This window comes from Rhinolophus hipposideros, assembly GCF_964194185.1.
Source record: "Rhinolophus hipposideros genome assembly, chromosome: 1".
Lineage (NCBI taxonomy): Eukaryota > Metazoa > Chordata > Mammalia > Chiroptera > Rhinolophidae > Rhinolophus > Rhinolophus hipposideros.
In genome coordinates, this window is record NC_138047.1 from 79,085,226 (window position 1) to 79,107,777 (window position 22,552).

At 37.2% G+C, this 22,552-nt stretch overlaps 1 protein-coding gene across 2 annotated transcripts in view; it reads left to right on the forward strand.

Annotated features, from left to right (window-relative positions):
- The window catches only part of AIMP1 (aminoacyl tRNA synthetase complex interacting multifunctional protein 1), a 41,061-nt gene extending 20,953 nt beyond the window's left edge, over nucleotides 1-20,108 (forward strand). For both annotated transcript variants that reach the window (XM_081058987.1, XM_081058988.1), the window contains 2 exons: nucleotides 6,076-6,244; nucleotides 19,198-20,108. In XM_081058987.1, coding sequence (XP_080915113.1) covers nucleotides 6,076-6,244; nucleotides 19,198-19,364 — 336 coding nt within the window. In that variant the 3' untranslated portion in view covers nucleotides 19,365-20,108. The remainder of the gene's footprint in view (nucleotides 1-6,075; nucleotides 6,245-19,197) is intronic.
- Nucleotides 20,109-22,552: the final 2,444 nt, after the last annotated feature.

Consider the following 22,552-nt stretch of genomic DNA (forward strand, 5'->3'; position numbering starts at 1 on the left):
ACCATCTGATCCTTAAAAGAGTGCATCTAGCTAACCCTGTTGTTTTTCTTAGACATAATTGCTGTACCTGTTTTTTAAGTTCTCATATATGTGGATTTTCAAGTTATTTGTTGAAAAAGACCTGATTCAGGAAAGACCTCCAAAAAAGGGACACCTTTTGAATTTGAAACTTAGGCCTGATTTTTTTTTTTTTTAAGTATAGTTGGCATACAATATTATTTTAGTTTCAGGTGTACAACATAGTGATTCCACGTTTATATGCTTTACCATGTGATCACCATGATAAGTCTAGTAACCATCTCTCTTTGTACAAAGTTACTACGATAGTATTGACTATACGAGGTCGGACTATTAAGTTCGCAAACTCATCCTAGAAAAAGTGCTACATACCTCATTGCTGAATATCACTATGGTCACCTTCGAAGTACTCCCCTTGGGAAGCTATGCACCGACACCAGCGCCTAGTTCATCCTTCAAAGCAGTTTTGGAACTCTTTTTCTGGAATGACCATCAGACCTGTCATTGTACTACCCTTTGTGTCCTGAATGTCATCAAAATGTCTTCCTTTCAATATTTTCTTTATCTTCAGGTAAAGAAAGAAGTCATTGGGGGCCAGCTCAGGAGAGTAGGGAGAGTGTTCCAATACAGTTACTTGTACTGGCTAAAAACTCCCTCACAGACAGTGCTGTGAGAGCTGGTACATTGTCGTGATGGAAGATCTTGAATTGTTGGTGAAAAGTTCAGGTTGTCTAACTTGGATGCAGCCTTTTTAGCGCTTCCAAATAGTAAACTTGATTAACTGCTTGTCCAGTTGGTACAAATTCATAATGAATAATCCCTCTGATATCAAAAAAGGTTAGCAATATTATTGCAAGAAGTTCGCGAAGTTAATTGTCAGACTGTGTATTCCCTGTGCTGTATGTTATGTCCCCATGACATATTAATTCTTAACTAGAAGGTTGTACTTACTCCCCTTCACCTATCCCTCCACCCACTTTTCTCTGGCAACCATCAGTTTTTTCCTTTGTTTCTATGAGTCTCTTCTGTTTTGTTTGTTCATTTGTTTTGATATTTTAGATTCCACACGTAAGTGAAATCATGGTATTTTTCTGACTTACTTATAATACCCTCCAGATTCATCCATATTGTCACAAATGGCAATGTTTCATTTTTTTATTGTTGAATAATATTCCATTGTATATAAATACCACATCTTTATCCATTCATCTATTGATGGGCACTTAGGTTGTTTCCGTATCTTGACTATTGTAAATAATGCTGCAGTGAATGTGGGGGTACGTATATCTTTTCAAATTAGTGTTCTTGTTTTCTTCAGATAAATACCCAGAAGTGGTATTTCTGGATCTTATGGTAGTTCTATTTTTAATTTTTTTCAGGAACCTCCAAACTGTTTTCCATAGTGGCTGCACCATTTTACATTCCCACCAACAGTGTAGGAGGGTTACCATTTCTCCATGTTCTCCCCAGCACTTGTTATTAGTTGACTTTTTGATAATAGCTATTCTGACACGTATGAGGTGATACCTCATGTGGTTTTGATTGGCATTTCCCTGATGATTAGTGATGTTGAGCATCTTTTCATAGTCTGTTGGCCATCTGTACGTCCTTTTGCAATAAATGTCTATTCAGGTCATCTGCCCATTTTTTAATTGAATTTTTTTGTTTTTTGATGTTGAATTGTATGAGTTCTTTATATATTTTGGATATTTAACCCCTTATCAAATATGTCATTGCAAACATCTTCTATTCATTAGGTTGTTTTTTCATTTTGTTGATGGTTTCCTTCACTGTGCAAAAAAGCTTTTTAGTTTGATACAGTCCCATTTGTTTATTTTTGCTTTTATTGCCCTTGCCCACGAGACATACTCAACAAAATATTGTTAGGACCAATGTGAAAACACTTACTGCCTATATTTTCTTCTTGGAGTTTTATGGTTTCAGGGCTTACATTTAAGTCTTTAATCTATTTTGAGTTTATTTTTGTATATGGTATAACAAAGCAGCCCAGGTTCATTTTTTTCACATATCTATCCAGTTTTTCCAACACCATTTATTGAAGAGACTATCATTTCATCCAATTGTATATTTTTCCCTCCCTTGTCCTAGATGAACTGACCAGATATCATGAGTTTATTTCTTTGTTGTCTATACAGTTACATCAATCTATGTGTCTGTTTTTGTACCAGCACCATACTATTCTGTTTACTATAATTTTGTAATATACTTTGCCATCATGGAGGGTGATACCTCCAACTTTGTTCTTTCTCAAGATTATTTTATAATTCAAGGTATTTTGTGGTTCCACGTAAATTTTAGTACCATTTTTCTAGTTCTGAAGAAAATGGCATTGGCATTTTGATAGGGATGGCATTAAATCTGCAGATTGCTTTGGGTAATAAGGATATTATTAACAGTATTAATCCTTCCAATACATGAGCTCAGTATATCATTCCATTTTTTTATGTTGTCTTCAGTTTCTTTTATCCATGTTTTAAAGTTTTCAAAGTACAAGTGTTTCACAAACTTATTTTTATTGCTAGATACTCCTTTTGATGCAGTAGTACATGGGATTGTTTTCTTGCTTTCTTTTTCTCATAGCTCACTTTTAGTACATAGAAATGTGACAGATTTCTGTATATTAATTTTGTATCCTTCAACTTGAATCAATTTATTTTAAAATTTTCTGTGGAGTCTTAAGGTTTTCTACAAATAGTATCTTGTCATCTGTAAATAGTGACCATTTTACCTTTTTTTTTCCCTAGTAGGATGCCTTTTATATATTTTTCTTGTCTGATTGCTCTGCCTCAGACTTCCAATACTGTGTTGAATAAAAATACTGAGAGTGGGCATCTTGTCCTGTTCATGATCTTAGAGGAAAATCTTTTAGCTTTTCACGTTGAATAAAATGTGGATTTGTCATACAGCCTTTTATTATGTTGAGTATATTTCCTCTATATTGACTTTGTTCAGAGTTTTTATCATAGATGGATGTTGGAATTTTGTCAAATGCTTTTTTGGCATCTATTGAGATGATCACATTTTATCCTTGGTTTTGTTAATAAGAATAGGATGTATTAAATTGATTGATTTGTGTGTATTGCATCATCTTTGCATCCTCAGAATAAATCCCACTTGATCATGGTGTATGATCCTTTTAATGTATGGTTAAAGTTGGTTTTCTAATATTTTGTTGAGAATTTTTACATCTTTGTTCATCAGGGATATTGGCCTGTAATCTTTTTTTTCTTTCTTTCTTTTTTTTTTTTTTTTTGTAGTGTCTGTCTTCTGGTTTTGGTATCACGATGATGCTGGACTTGTAGTATATGTTTGGAAGCATTCCTTCCTCTTGAATTTTTTGCAGTAGTTGAATATGGATAGGTCTTAATTCCCTTTTTAAAAAGTTTGGTAGAATTCAGTGGGGAAGCCGTCTGGTCATGGATATTTGCTGGGAATTTTTTCGATTATTGATTCAATTTTGTTGTTAGTAATCAGTCTATTCCGATTTTTTTCTTTCTTTGGTTCTTGGAAGTTTGTACATTTCTAAAAATTCATCCAATTTCCTAGCTTGTCCAATTTGTTGATGTAGAATTATTCATAGCATTCTTTCATGATACTTTGTATATCTGTAGTGTAAGCTGTAACTTCACTTTTATTTCTGATTTTATTTGGACCCTCTCTTTCTTGATGAATTTGGCTAAAGGTATATCATTTTTTGTTTATCTTTTCAAACGACCAGCCCTTAGTTTCATTGAACTTTTCTATATATAATTTTTAATTGCTGTTTTGTTTATTTTGTTACTCTGATCATTATTATTTCCTTCCTTCTACTAACTTTGGGTTTTGTTTGTTCTTTATCTGGTTCCTCACTTGTAAAGTTAGAATGTTTATTGGAATTTTTCTTGTTTCTTGAGGTATGCCTGAACTGCTATGATCTTTCCTCTTAGAACTGATTTTCCTGCATCTTACAGGTTTTGGAGAGGTTCATTTCCATGTTCATGTCTCAAGATATTTTTTTTATTTCCTCTTTAATTTCTTGTTTGACTCATTGGTTGTTTAGTAGAATGTTATTTTGTCTCCACATTTGTATTTATTTCAGTTTTTTTCTTGTAATTTCAAGTTTCATATCATTGTGTTTAGAAAAAATGCTTGATATGATGCAGTCTCCTTGACTTTATTGAGACTTGTTTCGTGGCCTAACGTGATCTGCCCTGGAGAATGTTCCACGTGCACTTAAAAAAATATGTGGTCTGCAGTTTGGGGATGAAATAAGTTCATCTGATCTAATATGTACTTTAAGGCCAATGTTTTCTCACTTGATTTTTTTCTGTCCAGATAACCTAATTACCAATGTAAGTGAGGTGTTGATGTCCCCTATTGTTATTGTAATACTATCAGTTTTTCCCTTTATGTCTGTTAATATTTGCATCATATATTTAGGTGCTCCTATATTGGGTGTGTAAAGATTTCTGAATGTTGTATCCTCTTCTTATTTGACCCTTTATCATTATGTTATGTCCTTCTTTGTCTCTTTACAGTCTTTGTTTTAAAGTCTGTTTTGTCTGATATGAATATTGCTACTTCAGATTTCTTTTTGTTGCCATTTGCATGGAATACCTTTTTCCATCCCTTCACTTTTCAGTCTGTGTGTGTCTTTTGATCTGAGGTGAGTCTCTTATAGGCAGCATACTGATGGTCTCGTGTTTTTTAAACATTTAGCCACCCCATGTCTTTTTATTGGAGTATTTCATTCATTTACATGTAATTTTTCATAGGTATGTACTTATTTCCATTTTGTTAATTGGTTTTTGGTTGTTCTTGTAGTTCTATGTTCCTTCTTCTCTTGGTTTCTTCCTTTGTGCTTTACTGGTTTTATTTAGTGTTATGTTTGGTTTTCTTTCTCTTTGTTTTTTGTGTATCTTTTAGAGGTCTTTGGTTTATGGTTACCATGAGGTTCATAGATATCGACCTATATTATAATAAGTAGTCTATTATAAGCTGATACACATTTTAAGTTCAATGTATTTTTAAAATGTTTGTTTTTACTCCCCCTTCCACACTTTGTTTTTGAAATCATATTTTAGATCTTTTTGTTTTGTGTATCCCCAAGCTATTTATTGTATCCATATTTGATTTTGCTACTTTTGTCTTTTTAACCTTTGCATTGACTTTTAAATGGCTACTGTCTTTATCAAGCAACTATATATTTGAGATCTTTTCTTTCATGTATCTTTATCTTGGCATGACCTTTTCTTCCCCTCTTAAAGATGACCCTTTAACTTTTCTTGTAAAGCTGGTTTAGTTGTAATGAAATACTATATTTTTTTGCCTGTCTGGGAAACATTTTCTCTCTCAATTCTGAATTACGACCTTTTGGGGTGGACTTTTCTGGGTTGTAGTGTCCTTCCTTTCAGCATTTTAAATATATCCTGCAACTTCCTTCTGGCTTATAAAGTTTCTGCTGAGAAATTAGTTATAGCCTTATGGCGTTTCCCTTGTATATGACTAGTTGTTTTCCTCTTGGTGCCTTCAAGATTCTCTCTTTATTTTTAACTTTTGCCATTTTAATGACAATATATGTTGACTTGGTCTCTTTGGATTCATCTTGTTTGGAACTCTGTGTGCTTCCTGGACCTGGATGTCTGTTTCATTCCAGGTTAGGAAAGTTTTTCAGCCATTGTTTCTTCAAATAAGCTGTCTGCCCTTTTTTCTCTCTGGATCCCGTAATGGGAATGTTAGTGTGTTTGATCTTATCCCACAGGTCCCTTAAACTGTCCTCATTTGTTTAACTTATTTTTTAAATTCATTTCTTTAAATATTTGTAAAGCTTTGCCTCTTGTCTTTCAACTGTAATGTACTGTCATGTTGTAGAATTTTTTTTTCATGTTTGTATAAGGCTTTATAACAACAATAAAAGGTTTTGGACACACAGAAACAAAGATACATCCACACAAATAGAACATGCTATATTTAGCATATTAGATGTACCTTAATATATTCTAGGTATGATCATTCCAAGTTCTATATGTCTTAATCACCTATTTGTGCTTCATATAGATGCAGAACCGGATGGCGATTTTACTTTGTAACCTAAAACCTGCAAAGATGAGGGGAGTGCTATCTCAAGCAATGGTGATGTGTGCTAGTTCACCAGAAAAAGTTGAAATCTTGGCACCTCCTGATGGGTCTATTCCTGGAGACAGAATTACTTTTGATGCTTTTCCTGGTAAGTATTTAATATTCATTATTTAAAATAGTTTGGGAATTATTCACAAAGTGGTGCTTATAAAGTTTAAGTTTAAAATCAATCCTAAGTATGACTCACTAGGCTATACATTACCTGATCGTTATTGAGATTATTGCCATAGGCTCAAGGTGGCATATTAAACACAATCATCTATCCATTCCTCTCAAGAGTGTACAACTTACATAAAACACCGGAGAGAATTTTGCCTTAGGTAAAATACTAAATATAATCCCTACTTAGCAGAAGAGTGATATGAGTAGAGAATAAATTAATTTGCTGTAAAATCATTTAAGCTGTAGATTATTTCAGAATGCAACACAGAAATACAAAGAGATGAAAAGTGCAGACGTGGGGGGCAGGGGAGGACATACAATTCTCCGAATCCATCTAATAATATACTGGCATATGCTTTTACTTGACTTTAGGATATAGAGAAAAATCTCTCTAAGTTAAAACATATTTATTTTAATAATCTAAAAGGAAGTTTCATTTCATACTGCTTGTTTTTTTTCCAGTAAAATGCTCCTGAGACAGATGAAGCTTCATAATGCATGAGAAAGTTTCTTCAAATAGGTCTTTGAAGCAAAAGAGAAAGGATGCTTGGCAGATGTAGAATAAATTTCTTTTGTAAAAAGGCAAGGACCTCATAAGAGGAAAACCAGTTAGAAATTAAAAGACTGCATTTATTTAAGGGATATTCATTTGACTAGAATAATGGGAAAAGCAGGAATACGTTAGGTAACAAATAGAATTAGGTTTAAAAGTCAGAATTGACTTGGAGACATATTTGTCGAAACAGCTGCGTTTTAATGTAACAGCAAGGCTGCTATGACTATCTAGGTCTGTTCTTTTAATCCTATATTAATTGTGTTTGATGAAATATCAGTATATGAAGAATTTTAACATTGGAATAAGATAGAAAATGTGGATGAAAACATAGGTTAATTTGAAACTCAGCACCCCACTCCTAATCAGAAGTAATCTAAAATAAAAAAACGGTGATTGTTTAACAAGTATCTGTGACTTTGAATGCATGTGTATGTTGAACCTTGGTAGATTCAGAACCATAATGGTCTGTGCTTTTTTTAGTAAATTAGATTGGGAAAGTCCAAGTCTGAATCATTTTTCAAAGTATTATGATGGCTTTAGGTTCTAAGAGCGTAATGATTGCCACTCTTCCGCCACAGTATCAAAAAGCTTCCCCAAACTTCACATTTTGGAGTAAGTGATCATGTGTATACCTGACAAACCTGAAATTCTGTTTAGAAGTCCCATTCACTAAATTGGAATAAAACAACAATAAAAGTGAACGTTTTCTTTAAGAGTCAATATTCATTGGTGGGGGGGGGGGGAATCTTGATTTACCTTTCCAGATTAACATTTGCCTTTCTTTTCATAATACTTAAGTTGTATTTTTTGTATTAATACTTAAATTGTATTTTTTGATATAAATTATGGAGTCACATGTTTAGAAATGGAATAAATCTACTTTAACCCACTATTTTATAAATTTGGAAATTGAGGCCTGGCAAAATTTATTAACTTGCTTAAGGTTATCTAGAGTTAGTAGCAGGACAAATAGTAGATGTACCTGAATCTCTTATACTGTAGCATTTTTGTTTGTTGATTGTTGCTTGCTGTGAATTAATATGGACTATTTCAATAAGAAAGGCATATAGTTATTTCTATAACAGCTTTCATTCCCTTACCTCATAGAATTAACAGGTAAATATTTCAGCAGTTGAGCCGTTGTTATTATCTGGATGTTTCTGTTAAGTAAATCGAAAGGAAGTTTTTCTTTAGTTACTCTTTGACTTAGCACTAGACACAATAATAGCCCCATATTGATTTCTTGCCTTTACTATATTTTTCAGTCTCTTAGTTTGGCTTTTGGTGTGCTTATATTTACATTGTTCCCAATTCTGATATTTCTTCCAAATTTATAGTTTTCCTTTGTGACTTAGCACATGATAATGTAAAGAAGGTACAAAAAATATGTGTAAAGTGAAAGAAGGGAAAACCTAACTTTAAAATGGCCCATGAGGTTTCTTGAATTATTTTCTTGTCATTTATAATAGGCTTAACCAAGCTGAACAGCACTGAATAATTGATAAATTTGGAAATGTAAGGTCTGTTAATACTCATCTTGCTTATGCTTCCACATCAGTTACTGCTTCTGTAGCAGTTAATCTGAAAGGAAATAACAGTTAATATTACACAACACACCATTAGTCTTACTGTTTTTTCTTTTTCTAAAGAGAACCATGATTTATCAGTGCTTTATTTTTCAGCATCTGTTTTACATTTTAAAGCTTAAAGTATCTGCTAGTCCATTTTGATGTTTAGTTGATGTGCTCAATGTCTAGAGATTTACATCTCATGATATATATATTAAGTGTGGTATAGAAATTGGATTGGGGCTCAAACCTTTGAATTGCTCTTTGGCCTTGGAAAGACTTTACACTTAACTTTTTTCTCCAACTACAGAACTGAAAACTTTCATAGTGTTTAGAAGGTGCCAGATAATATTTTTATAACATAGCTGAAAACCGTCCCCACCCAATACTTTTTTTAAATCCTGAATGTGTGAAGCTATAAATTTTAGTGTTTAAATGTGGTAACTGGTCCCTAAAGCACCAAGCAAAAATAACATGAAAATAATATTACAGCTAGGAGACAAAGGCAACGACAGCCTTTTTTTGAGAATAAACTGATTTTGGTCTAAAAGTAAATGTTAATTTACATTTAGACTTGCATTAACTTCTAAGAGCAATGCTTGTTTCAATTGATACTGAGTCTTATTAACAAATATAAGTTAATGATTTAATATCAAAGCATGTGTGCACTTTTGGATCCCTTTATTCTTTAAAAACAAAAAAAACTTATCTATATTTAATTCTCTCAAAAAAACAGTTTAATCAGTTTTCTCTCTACTATTCCCCCAGAACTACTCTGGTCAAGATCACTAATTACTCTCTATCTCTAGCTATATGTCCATGGCTAGCTATCAGTCCTTTTTATTATTATTATTAGTAGTAGTAGTAGCAGTAGTAGTAGTAGCTTACAGGTGTACAGAACAATGTAATAGACATGTATACCCCTCAAAAAGTGATTATCCCCCGCCCCCAGTTTACTACCCGTCTAATATCATATATAGCTGTTACAGTTCCAGTGACTCTTCCCTATGCTCTGCTCCACTTCCCGTGACTTTCTTTTCTTGACTTCTGGCGTCACACTTTCCTGGTGAGCCTCCTGTTTCACTGGCTTCCCTTCTCATCCCCTTTACTGATTCTTCCTCACCTCCCTGACCTCTGTTAAGGAGTGCCCCAGATCTTACCTCTTCTCTTTCTTTCTACACTTGGTCGATCTCTCTCTCTCCCCTTCCCCATGCCGCACCACCACCTTTTCCTCTCACATTATACTTTTGGCTGTTTTATCCAGTCACTTATCTAGCTGCCTAACATGTCCCAAGGAACAATACATATGCCAATATTCTCCCTATAATTCCTCTTTTCCATAGTAATTTCATCTCATCTGACTGGAACTCTATTGTCCCAGTTGCTATTTATTTTCTCCTGCAGGTTCTCCTTCAGAAAATCATAGTGGCTGTACCTTCTGAACATCCCTAGAATCATTGTCATCATCTCCACTACCACCACTTTGGTCCTGGTGCCAACGTCCCTTAGCTAGACAATCGGAAAAGCCTTCTATCTGATCTCCCAGTGTTTCCTCGTACCCTTCTTCTGTTTTCAGTTATAGAAGACAGAGTGCTGTAGATCAGATTATATTACTCTAATGCTCAAAGCTGTTAAGAAGCTTTCCATCTGAGCCAGAGGACAAGTCCAAGGCCTTACAGTGGCCTCCCATTATCTAATTAACTGCAAGGACTCCTGCTTTTCCTGAGTCTCTTCAATGGAGCCACTGGCTTTTTCACCAGAGAGATCCATTGCTTGATACTTCATCATACTCAGATCTTTCAAATGTCATCTTTGTTTTATTTTTCTACAAAACACTTATCTAATATAAAGTACATTATTTATCGTCTGCCCATACAAATATGTAAACATCATGAAATCAAGCCTTTTGTTGTTATTCACTGCTATATTTCTGTCATCTAGAAAAATGCCTGGTATAGAGTAGGAGCTCAATAAATTAATGAGTAAATAGAAAGAAACGTACTAGTAAAACATGTTAAAAAAAAAAGACGCATTTGAAAACAAGCCTGACTATCTGCCTTCATTATTGCCAAGATCATTCCTACCAAAGCACCAAACCACTTTCCTCTAATTAGCTTTCTAGAATTAATTTTCCCCTACTTGCAAAGTTATACTTTGTGCCGCATATAATTATAATTATTATAGTTTAAAAACTCAGTTAATTAAACATAAGTGTTAGGCACAGTCAGAGGAATGAGTCACAGGAGACCAAAATTGGTCTATTAGAATTTATTTGGCGTGTTTAAGCTGTGGGAGGTCAAGCTAGAAAAGACCATAACCTCCCCACGCTAAAACAGGAATGGAGTTTTATAGGAGGGGATAAACTACGCTCTCCCCCCTTCAATGCTTCAGGGGGTTTTCAGTGCATTGTCTTGAGCAGCAAAAGGTTTTGGGGCCATGACCAAGCCCTCCGGCTCCACACCCCGGCCCCCAGGCCTCTGTCCCGACTGCCCAAGCCTATTGATCACAAGCCCTAAGGAGATAAGTACAAAGCAGGACAGGATAAGATGGTTTCTACATTCTGGGCAGCTTCTCCAGGCCTAAGGCAAACATAAGCTGTCAGGTACAAGGTACAAAACAAGACAACATGGCTTTTAAGATAAGCAGGTTCCTGTCCTTGGCCTAAATATTACCTAACAGATTCTCCCTTTGGGTTTGGTAACTATTAGGAAAAGGGGCGGTGGTCCGACTTCTGTGACTGCTTCCTGCTGAGGGGAAGGAGGCGGCGAGATCAGGGTTCCTAGAGTTTCAGGTGAGGGGGCTGTAACAGTGCTCTTGTAAGAGTGTGGTGAGAGCAGTTTGCCTGCTGATAACTTCGGCTATGGTTTCCTGCATGAAGGTCCTTTTGGCAGGCTGAAATGAAGGCTTTGGGGATTATACTTCAGTTGGTGTATAGTCCATAAAGTACCCGTCAAAGGCCAGTTCCCAGAAATGTGTCCCGCGTGTAACTGAGGTCTTATTACTCATGTGGTCTGTTGCTTACATTTTGTTGCCGCCGTGTCCCCCGTCCAAATGCAGGTGTAAATGTCTGGTGGGGTGTCTGGCTGGGGTCCCTCTGACTAGTCCAGCTTCTGTTGTTTTTGTTGCTCTATATCCAGGGTTGTTGGCTCCGTAGCCTTTTTAAGCCTAGATAGGGGAATCCAAGAAGGTATTCTAACAGTTTGGCTGCTGTGGGGGTTGTTAGGATGACCTGATAGGGTGCTTCCCATTTGGGAGGGGGCGGACTTGGTCTGGGAGAGCCTTCAGGAGGACCCAGTGTCCCGGTTCTAGAGGAGATGAGAAAAAGCTGAGGTGGTCTCTGAAGTAGGCAGGAGAGCTTCTTGGAGGGGGCCAGCGGCAGCCGGGTAAAGGGGTTTGGCAATGAGACCACAATTGGGGATCCAGATGCGAAAACATCCAGCTGAGCCAAGGAAAGAGATCTTGTTTAATGGAGGGGAAGGGGTAGAGTGAGTGGGCCTTTTGCATTGGGTAGTGATTTCCCGACAACCCGGGGAAAGGCGAAATCCTAGGTAGGTGATGGATGAGGTGGAGAGTTGGGCCTTATGACGGGAGACACGATAACCTAGGGAAGCCAGGTAATTGAGGAGGCGGGTATGGGAAGTGGAGATATTAGGTGTAGGGCTACAAAGGAGGAGAGCATCAACGTATTGGAGAATCGTAGAGCCAGGAAGGAAAAGGGATGTTAGGACTCGAGCTGAGGTCTGGCTAAAAAGATGGGGACTATCCCTAAAGCCCTGAAGGAGGACTGTGCAGGTTAATTGTTGAGAAAAGTTGGTATCAGGATCAGTCCAGGTAAAGGCAGACAGGTCCTGGGAATCGAGGTATAGAGAAATAGAAAAGAAAGCATTCTTAAGGTGAAGGACAGTAAAATATTGAGTGTCAGGAGGTATGAGGGATAAAAGGGAACTACAGGCTGGAGGGGTTATAACTGCCTCATTTATAGTTCGAAGTTCCTGAACAAAGCGGTATGTACCTTCTGGCTTCTTGACTGGGAGAATGGGAGTGTTGTAAGGGGATGAGAATGTTCACCTGGAGGAACTTAGATATTAGAGGTTTGAGTCCAAGGAGTCTTCATCGAGGAATAGGATATTGAGCTTTAGTGGGGAAGTGAGTGGGATTTCTGAGTGAGATAATAGGTAGGTGGCGAAAGTGAGTGGCGAAAATGGCCCATTTTGAGGGGCCAATGTCAGGTGGGTTAGAAGGGGAAGAAGGTAGTTTCTGCGAGTGATTCTGCTAGCAAGCCTAGAACAGTGGAAGTGGAAGCAGGGGTATATAGAGTAACAGTAGAATGAAACTTGGAGAGAATGTCCCTCCCTAAAATAGGAGTGGGACAACGAGGCAGGACTGGGAAGGCATGAGTAAAAGTGTGTCCCTCTAGGGAACATAAAAGGGGTGGAGTAGCCATGGGCTGAGAAAGTATGCCATCAACCTCCACAATCAAGATGAGAGAGGGAGAGAGCTTGCCTGAAAATTCGGCGAGTGCCGAGTACGTGGCGCCCATGTCTGGAAGGAAAGAAATGGCCTTACCGGCAACTAGGAGAGTTACCTGTGGTTCCATCATGCATATGGTGGAGGTGGAGACCTGTGACGGGACCCTGCCCCTTCTCTCTTCGTTGGTGCTGAGGATCCCCAGGAGGAAAAGATTAGTTCCATCTGCTAGTGCCGTGGCAGGCGTGGTGTTTGGCCGGGGCTAGGTGTGGATGTTCCTGAGTCTCGAGGGGCTGAAGGGCAATCTGACTTCCAGTGGCCACCACAGCCACATAGGGGGCAAAGCTTAGTAGGAGGCCTTAGGTTAGGGCAAGAGCAGCTCCAATGTCCCGGGAGGCCACATTTAAAGCAGGCACCTGGTTGATTAGGCTGTGCAGAGGATTGAGGTCCCGGTTCTTTACTTTGGGGCTGGCCCGGCCTAACAACCTGGGAAACTGCTGCGGCAAGCATCTGTAAGGCCTGGGTATGGGCCTGTCTACTCTCCTCGTCTCAATTGTTGAAGACCTTAAAGGCCAGTTCTAAAAGATCTGTTTGGGGCACTAGGACTCTTCTCTAGTTCCTGCGAATATCAGGGGCTGACTGGGAGATGAAATGCATGGCTAAGACAGCTCTGCCATCCAGAGATTCAGGATTAATATTAGTGTAGGTTTGTAGGGCTTCTGAAAGGCGGGAGAGAAACAGCTGGGTTCTCTTGGTGGTCCTGGTAGATTTCCCTAACTTCTCCAAAAGTGACAACTGTCTGAATGGCTGCCTTCATGCCCTGAAGGAGACAATTAATCATATAGTCTCCCCTTAGGTGGTCGGGATTGGGCTGGGGGTGAGTCTGGTAATTCCAGTTAGGATCCTAGGTAGGAACGGCGGTCTCCCCACGGGGATAGGTATTATTTTTTTGGCAATGCATGGAGTCTGCTATTTCCCTATCTTTTTGAATGATACGCTCCTTCTCATCAGAGAATAATATAGATGTCCCACCAAGTAAGGTCGTAGCTAAGGGTGAGGTATTCGAACTCTTTAGTAAAGCAGGAGGGATCAGAAGAAAAGGAGCCTAGCCTAGATTGAATCTGACTCAGGTCCATCATCGAGAAAGGGACATGGACCCTAACAGGGCCTTCAGCGCCTGCCACTTCCCTGAGAGGCATCTGGGTGGCTGGGGTGCATAAGGCTGTCCAGATAAGGTATGAGGAGAGGAAGAAAGGGCGGGAGTAGGCGGGGCAGTAGTGGAGGAAGTGTCGGGTGGTGACACAAAGGCAGTGGGTTGAAATGTTGGGGGGAGTTGAACTAGCAGAGGTTGGGGAGGAGCAGAAAAATCAGGGGGGTCAGAGGATCAGGATTAGGGGGTGAGGCTCTGGAGCAGAGGGAGAAGAAGAGGCTGAAGCTAAACCTAAAAGGCATGATTCACCCTTAGGTGGGAAATGGGACAAGTCCTGTCGCAGTTCAAGAAAGCCAGGAGGTAGGGGACCTCACTCTCTTTACTCTGCCGGCAGTGGAGGAGGTTGTCTAAATCTTGGAGAACATCAAGGTCAAGAGTTCCGGTAGGCAGCCAGCATTCACCGCAATATCAAGCTTATATTGTGGCCACAGTTGAAAAGAAAATAAGACGTTTAGCCTTTAAAATGGGGTAAAGTCCTCTCAATGAGGTCCAAAAGTATCTCAAAGGGGAGTCTGGAGTAAGAAGAGGAGCCGAAGCCCATCTCAATAAAGGAAGGGAATAAGGGCAAAAGGAGGAAAAGTCTAGGCCCTCTTAATCACCCAGAGGACAAGGGAAAACGGCAGGGTGTCCCATTGTCACTTTCCTCAGGTCCAGCAGAGGGGAAGGGCCCAGACCGGGGCAGGCATCCCTGCCAAAGGCTGACCCAGGAGCCTGGCCCCAGGGCATGGTCAGGCCTAGCACTAGGTCTTGTATCAGATGGCAAATCTGAGGAATGGAGGGTGGAAGAGGGAAGATTTACCTAAGTCATCTGCTAAAGGGTAGATGAAGTTGGCTTCCCATATGGGCCACCAAATTGTTAGGCATGGCGGGAGGAATGAGTTGCAGGAGACCAAAATTAGTCTATTAGAATTTATTTGGCGTGTTTGAGCTGTGGGAGGTCAGGCTAGAAAAGACCATAACCTCCCCGAGCAAAAAGGGCTATGGAGTTTTATAGGAGGGAGTAAAGGAGGTTGTTCCCCCTTCCGTGCTTCAGGGGGGTTTTGTTGCATTGTCTCTAGCAACCAAGGGTTTAGGGGCAATGACCAAGCCCTCCAGCTCCACACCCTGGCCCCCTGATCAAGAGCCCCTAGGAGATAAACAGGATAAGACAGAACAAGATGGTTTCTACATTCCAGGTGGCTTCTCTAGGCCTAAGGCAAACAAACACAAGTGGGCAGGTAAAAGGAACTAAGCAAGACAAGGTGGCTTTTGAGATAAGAAGGTTCCTGTTCCTGGCCTAACAATAAGTGCTAGGGGTTGTTTTGTTTGTTTGGCCTTGTCAGATATCAAAGCTGATGATCAGTGAGCATACTATGCAAAGGAATAGCCCAATTAAAATCAAGTTTCTGGTTCTTATTCTAGACTTGCAAGTGCCTGGGACTCTGGAATTTGTAGTTACTGCTTTCTGTTGTTTTTAAATGCTAAGAAGGTGGTCAAAGCTTTTTACATCTATACAAACTCCTCTCTGAACTAGCTCCTATACGCTTTGTGTTTTGTTAGAATGAGTTGGCCTAAAATAATCTCTAAATGATTAGTCCTCTTACAATATGTGTAACCATTTCCAAATGGTGATTATTGGCATGTGGTTAGCAATTTCAGAGGCTCTGCAGTTTTTAGCTTTAAGAATTTTTATTGATATCATCACTTACCTTCTTTGCATAACTATGCCAAAAAAAAAGAGAGAGAGAGAAGAAAGGAAAAAAATAAGGAAAATAAGACATAAAAGAAGGACATAACACAGGAATGGTGAAAAACTTCTCTGGAAAATATAGTTCATTAAAAAAAGTTGTTTAAAATATTAAGTATATTTTCCATGGGAAGTGAGTTAGACTTTTCAAACTAGCATTATACCTTACGAAATAGTTCAGACATCAGAAACATACTCAGTAAGCCAGAAGGTTAACACTGCATCGAAGACTTTCTACTCTTACATTCAGCGATCATAATGATGAAGAAATTTCTGTGAGTGCTGGGATCTTGGTCTCGCGAAATCTAAGAATGAAAGCACGAACCAGGGAGAGGCAAGAAGTTGCAAAAGAGGATAGTTTATTCTCAGAACGAGAGGGGGTCCCCAACTGGGGTGCCCAGTGACTGAGGCAAAAGCCCTTTTATATTTTCCCTTGCCTTCTTAGAGAAGGGAGCTGGCTCCTTTTAATGGAATTTATCTATCGGGTTTGTTCTGTTTGCTCATCCTGAAGGGATTAGCTAATAACCCATTCCTATCTATCAGATCTGCTTGGGTTTGTCAGGCCAAAAGGGATTTACAGGATAATTTATTAACCTCAGGGCGTCCTTACATTTTTGTCTTGGAGTGAATGAGCCATTTCAGAACTTGGAGTTTCAGGATCTGGCTGTCTTTGTTTATTCCATATCCACCAGGGACATTTCTATCTACCTAACAACATGTTAACTAATCTGTTTCAATAATGTGACAGGTTTTAATCTCAAATTTTATTTGTCTAAATCATTGTTTCATTTATTGATTTGTTAAAGTCTTGGAAATACAGAGTGTGCAGGTATTGAGTCTTGTGTGTTAAAAACAAAAGTTAAGCTTAGGAGATTCCTGTTATTAAATGTTTCTAGTTTATTTTTAGTTCAAATCTTTGTTCCTTGAAAATTAGTATAGTCTTATACAGGAAGTTTAAAACTTTCACAAATGCTCAGTGACCTGGGAACCTTTCTGAGCCCCAGCTTTTTCATCTACAAGAAGAGTTATTTTTTTTTTCTTTTCATACATATTAGTAATATTTTCTTTATTATCAATAAGTGTGCATTTCAGATTATTTTGAGTTGCTGAAGACTACTTCTTAGTAAGAAGGGTTTTAATGGTGTCTGTTTCATGTGGGTCTTGTGAGATTTCAGTTTTGAAACACTTTAGCTGCCTGCCTGGTATGTTAAGTTCTTAGCTGTAACTGTTGTGCCTCAATTTCCTCATCTATAAATTAGAGGTAATGAGTTGTTGTTATATAGTGTCCTGAAAGGATTAGGTAAGTAAATACATGTAAGACACTTAAGCAATGACTGGCACATAGTAGGCACTATGTGTTATATATATCATGAATACTACTTTGTATACTTTTCAGTATCTTTCTAGATCTAAGAAGCTTAATTTTCTGCTGTGCTTCAACTTTTTGTATTCCAGGCTTATATCTGTATTCAGCAGGAATTTACCACACAATCTGTGCTCTTGATAAGAAGCTTTTACACATATCTGGGACACTCTGCTTCTTGAGTTAATTCATTATCACTTAGGCAACATCATTTTTTGAGCAGCGAGTGCGGGGAGGGGTGGGGGGGGTTGTGGGGGGATGGATTCATTTATACTCAGGCCTCCCTGAACAGTATCTCTGCCTCCATCTTTTCAGAATTTTAGAATGCCATTTCCCCACGTGATCTATGCAAAGTAGGATTATGTTCTTAGACTAGGAATCATATAGAAACAAAAAATAAAAATCTTGTAGATACTTTATATATTGTTTTTTTTTCCTATTCTAATGGTTAATAATAATTAATGTCCAGTCCAATGCTCTTAAAGGAATATGAGAAACTTCACTTATATTCTAATGGCTCTCTTGAGATTTAGTTTCATTGCATGTTCTTCTACTGTAAATACATCATTCAGTTAACTCTCTGTCATCCCTGAAAACATACATATCAGGACATTTTTGTATGTTCTTGCCAGTTTCGTGGCAGTTTCATGAAGGACTAACAAAGAACAAAGCCACCATGGCCAGCCAGTTTACTTTGTTTTGTTGTTCCTATGTATGTGTGAGTGGAGAATAAACACTAGATGATAAGATGTAATCAGAATATAGAATATAATTAGTTCCAGTAATGTTTAAGCAATTCTTTTTAAAGTAATTCCAAGAGATTTCAGCTCTGGGGTCAGTTAAAAAAAAGATCTAGAAAGTTATATTTCTATCATTACTGAATTATACTTCAGTAATATTCTTTTTTTTACCTCCAAGAAAATCATTTTTCATTTGAAGCTAATGCTTAAGAGATACGTTACCTTTTTTTTCATTATTTCTTGAATTGATTCGTCATTCCAAATGTTACCGAATATCTCTATCTACTAAAATGTTGTTATATCAAACTTTACTTTGTGCTTCCTCATCATTCATTAAGGAAAGGGTTTGCTTGTTATATTGGTGGTCTTTAAGCCTAGACAGATATATTCTACAATGCATTTCTCTTTTATTGATAGTAAACTTTATAGTGAGAATTACTATAAAGAGAGGGGGCAGGGCATTATCCACTCGTAAGGGTATTGTTATTCATTTCTTTTCTAAAGCATAGTTTATCAGGAAGTAAAGTGCCTTTTTGCTAGCCAAACAGAGATTTTGGTATCAAATCCTGACTCCACTTGTTGATTGTGTCACTTTGAACAATTTACCTTCTCTGAGCCCCAGTTTCTCTATATTTAAAATTAAAGTCAGTGAATTACATGCAAAAACATATATTCCTGGTTCTTAGAAAATGCTTGTCCTTGTCTCTCTTTACTATCCCTTTCTCTCTTTCTATCTCACCAAATGGGATGGGTAGCAAATGAAACCCAAAGTAGTTAAATTTTGCTACATAATCCCAATATTTAAGCCATTTTCCAGTATTTATAAGAAATCTTTAAGCACTATAGCTGCAGCTAGTCATTTATTTTGTATGTTGAAACATATAGTAAAGCATAAGCTGCTTTTGTTACATGTAAAACCACATCAAATCATGCTGTCCTCTTCTCTATTTTTCTTTATGAGTATCTTATATTTTTATCGTAGTAATTTGGGGATTGAGCCTTATTACCTACAAAAATATTTATTAGAGTGAAAAAGAATATCTTTAATATTTGTAAGGAAATTACAAAATATTTTACAAATCAAGAATATAATTGCTAACGTCATAAAAATAAAGTAAATGTTGCAAGTAAATATTAAAACTCTGATCAGGTCTAAAGATGAGAAAGTACTGCCGAGACAGTTCACTAGAAATGTTTATGGGCAATTTATATAATATGTTAGCTATGTAATTTTATTTTTCCCTAACAGGAGAGCCTGACAAGGAGCTGAATCCTAAGAAGAAGATTTGGGAGCAAATCCAGCCTGATCTTTACACTAATGATGAGTGTGTGGCTACATACAAAGGAGCTCCCTTTGAGGTGAAAGGGAAAGGAGTGTGTAGGGCTCAGACTATGTCCAACAGTGGAATAAAATAAAACTAAATTAGAATGCTTCAGTTACTGAACTACATTGGGAAAAACTTTAATAACAATAAAAAGAAATATGTTTGTCACTTATTCCTAAAATATAACTGGCTCATTTTTGTTATTTTTTTTCTAGACTTGACTAGTCTTCTACTTGGTATATATTATTTGCAATTGATTAGAAAAACACTATGTTTTTACCCATGATTTTTGATCCTTTATAATGTAGAGAAGAAGTGGCCTATGTTTTGTGATGATTTATTTTTTAGCAGGGATATTGGTTAGCAGATTGATAGTTCTTTCTTTATGCATTTTTAGATAACTTGAAGGAGATTAACAGTTTGTTTCTTATTTGTAGGCACATAATACTTGAAATTTCAAGCCCTTGGATTTTTAGTGTATCTTATGTCTGTTATGAATGTCTTCTCCTCTTCAAAAATGATGTTAGAATTTTTGTAAGGTTTATCAACTAGTCATAGTATAATAATACTGAACATGAACAACTGTTGATTCTAAAGAGCCAAGCATCATAAAAGCTAGGAGGTGTGGCATTTGAATATTACTGCTATTGCTTGCCAAAGTAACCCAGATTTGTATATGTAAGGCAACTCTTTTGAAAGACTGAAATTTTCAACTGTGTATTGAACTTTTCTTTCCATTTAGCAAAGTAATCAGTAATAAATTTTGACTGTGAAGCATAAACACGTTGCAAAGTGTTGCCAATGTAGTTTTCCAATAAATGGACCATTAAACGCAGCAGTCTTACTTTTTTATTCTGGCTGACTTGAAAGACTCTTTGGGTACCTAAGAAAAGATTATTTATAGCTTACTGTTTTTAGAAGAGCTTTTAAGGTTGATGTAGTTTGCTTTTTCATGTACCATCAAACTGTGAATATATTAAAAGAAATGGTAGCCAAAAACTTAATATACACTAAGGTATCAAATGCCCATTTTCACTCATCTTCCAGATATTCCAGGGACACTGAAAATTAACTTAAGAGTCATTAGCTTCAAGTTCACCAGCCTTGAGATGATGACTGATGAGTTGGGCTACCAAAAGAAATGCATCTATGGAGGTAGGAGTATAGATATTATTTGAACGAAAAAAAAATTCTAGCACTGTAGCTATTTATAGCCTCCAATAAGGAGGAGAGGCAAAACAAAAAAAATTAAAACCCTGTATGCCGAGTTATGAAAGGCGTAAGTAAAATTCATTTGTTTAAGTCCATGGAATTCTGGTAGGCCAGGACATGGTACTTTAATAAAATTTTATCTTCTTTCTGAAAAACTGAGTAACAGAGCTTTGTTAAGATGCGTTGATAACTAAACAAGTGAACTTCCAAAGTTATTTTTCACTCAAGATCCGTTATTCTTTTGGGAATAAAGACTGTGGCAAAGTCTTTCGTAATTCTATGTTTTCCCTTTTTTCCCAATTATATCAGATTTCTTTAAATAATTCTAATATAATTTAAAGAATATTTTAACTACTTACGTAGTTGAAATATGTATTCCAACATAAAAGCATTGCCCAATCAAGGTATCATTTTAGCTCCATTCAGTTGTCATTTGTTAAGAAAACTTAATTCTGTCTTATTTGTATTGCTGGGATCAGAGAGCTTATGGAGTCAACAAGAAAAACGGCATGTTAGTGAACCTGGCTTAACTCTTCTGCCTTTTGAATGGTAGTCGGCTCTTAGAGGATTTTAACAGTAGGAGATAGTGTTAGGTCACAAACTTAACTAAACAGTTGGTGCCTCTTGACATCTATTTATGTATTGCAAAGGAAACCAGAACAAAAAGCTGACCGTCCCCCAAGATACTTTCTCATGAAAGTTGGCCCATTATTATACATGAATATTGGGAGTACTAACTTTTCTTATATTCAGAAATCCCATGTTTTCTTGTGAGATGAAGTCATTTTCAGGATATGTCGATTTTAATATAAAATTGCAATTTTTTTTCCTGCTTGGCTTTTACTAAGAACATTAAGTACGTAATAGTTACAAGAACTTTAAATGCCCACCAAACGGATAATTGGTTGTTGCTTTTTAAAATTATGTAAATTCCCACTTAGGATATTTACAAAATATTCAGAATAACTCATGGAAGTTTAATAGGAAGCATGTCAGCAAGATAGAAGGTGTGGATAGGGCCTCATAGGGCAACATTAGTGAGTTTCACCAGGTCCCAGTGCCTGGGCCTTAGCTTTACAGGTCCAAAAACCTGCATTTATAGATGCTAAGAAATCCATGGAGCCTAGTAGTATTGGATTTGAGGCCAGGTTACCTAGTAGTTTTGATTGCTGGCTATACAATTTAACTTCCTGTGTGATTTGGGGCAACTACTCAGCCTTTGTATATTTTACTTCCCTCATCTGGAAGATGAATATAGTAACAGTACTTACCTTGTACACTTGTGAAGATTGTGTGTTAGTGCCCATAGAGTACTTAATACAATGCCTGGAATGTAATAGGTGTATGTCATGTTGATAGGAGTTTATGATAGGGATGTTCCTTTCCTACCTTTTTCCATCTCCTTTCCTGGTATCGTATTTCCTGAGAAGTTGAATTCTTGTTGAGAAGAAGTGAACAGAGCATCTTAAGGAATACTTAATAGGCCTGTCTTTCAACAGAGCTGATTATACCTCTACCCCAGATATGGTATGTTTTCCTTGCTAGAGATGTTCATTACTGAAACTTTCTCTTCCCTCCCTGAACCCCCATGGCAATACATTTTTTAGATATTAAATGCTGGCTGTCCCTGCTCATTGATGCCCTTTCAGTGGTTTAATATTATTGATAAAGTTTCAATGTTTTTGCAATGTTTTTTAGACTAGAAAGGAAGATAGTATTTTTTAACTATTGTGTTTAACATAAATAGATGTAATCATATTTTCAGGTTCTTGGTGGGTGAGGGAGCACCTCACTAGTACTTATAACAATGGCAATAAAGAGGCACACATCTACCTCACGTTTCCAGAGAAATTGTATCTTGTACCTTTAAGAATATAAAAATATCAGAAGTGTGCAATATTGGCTGTGTACTTTACATAAATTGTGACACAATTCCTGGTTCTAAGTTCTGTGCAATGATAAAACAAATTGTATCGCCAAGGTACCAAATGAAAACTAGGGAGGCAAATTAATGTAACTCAACTAACAATAATCTTGTAAATCGCTGTTTCGTGGAGAAAGCTTTGC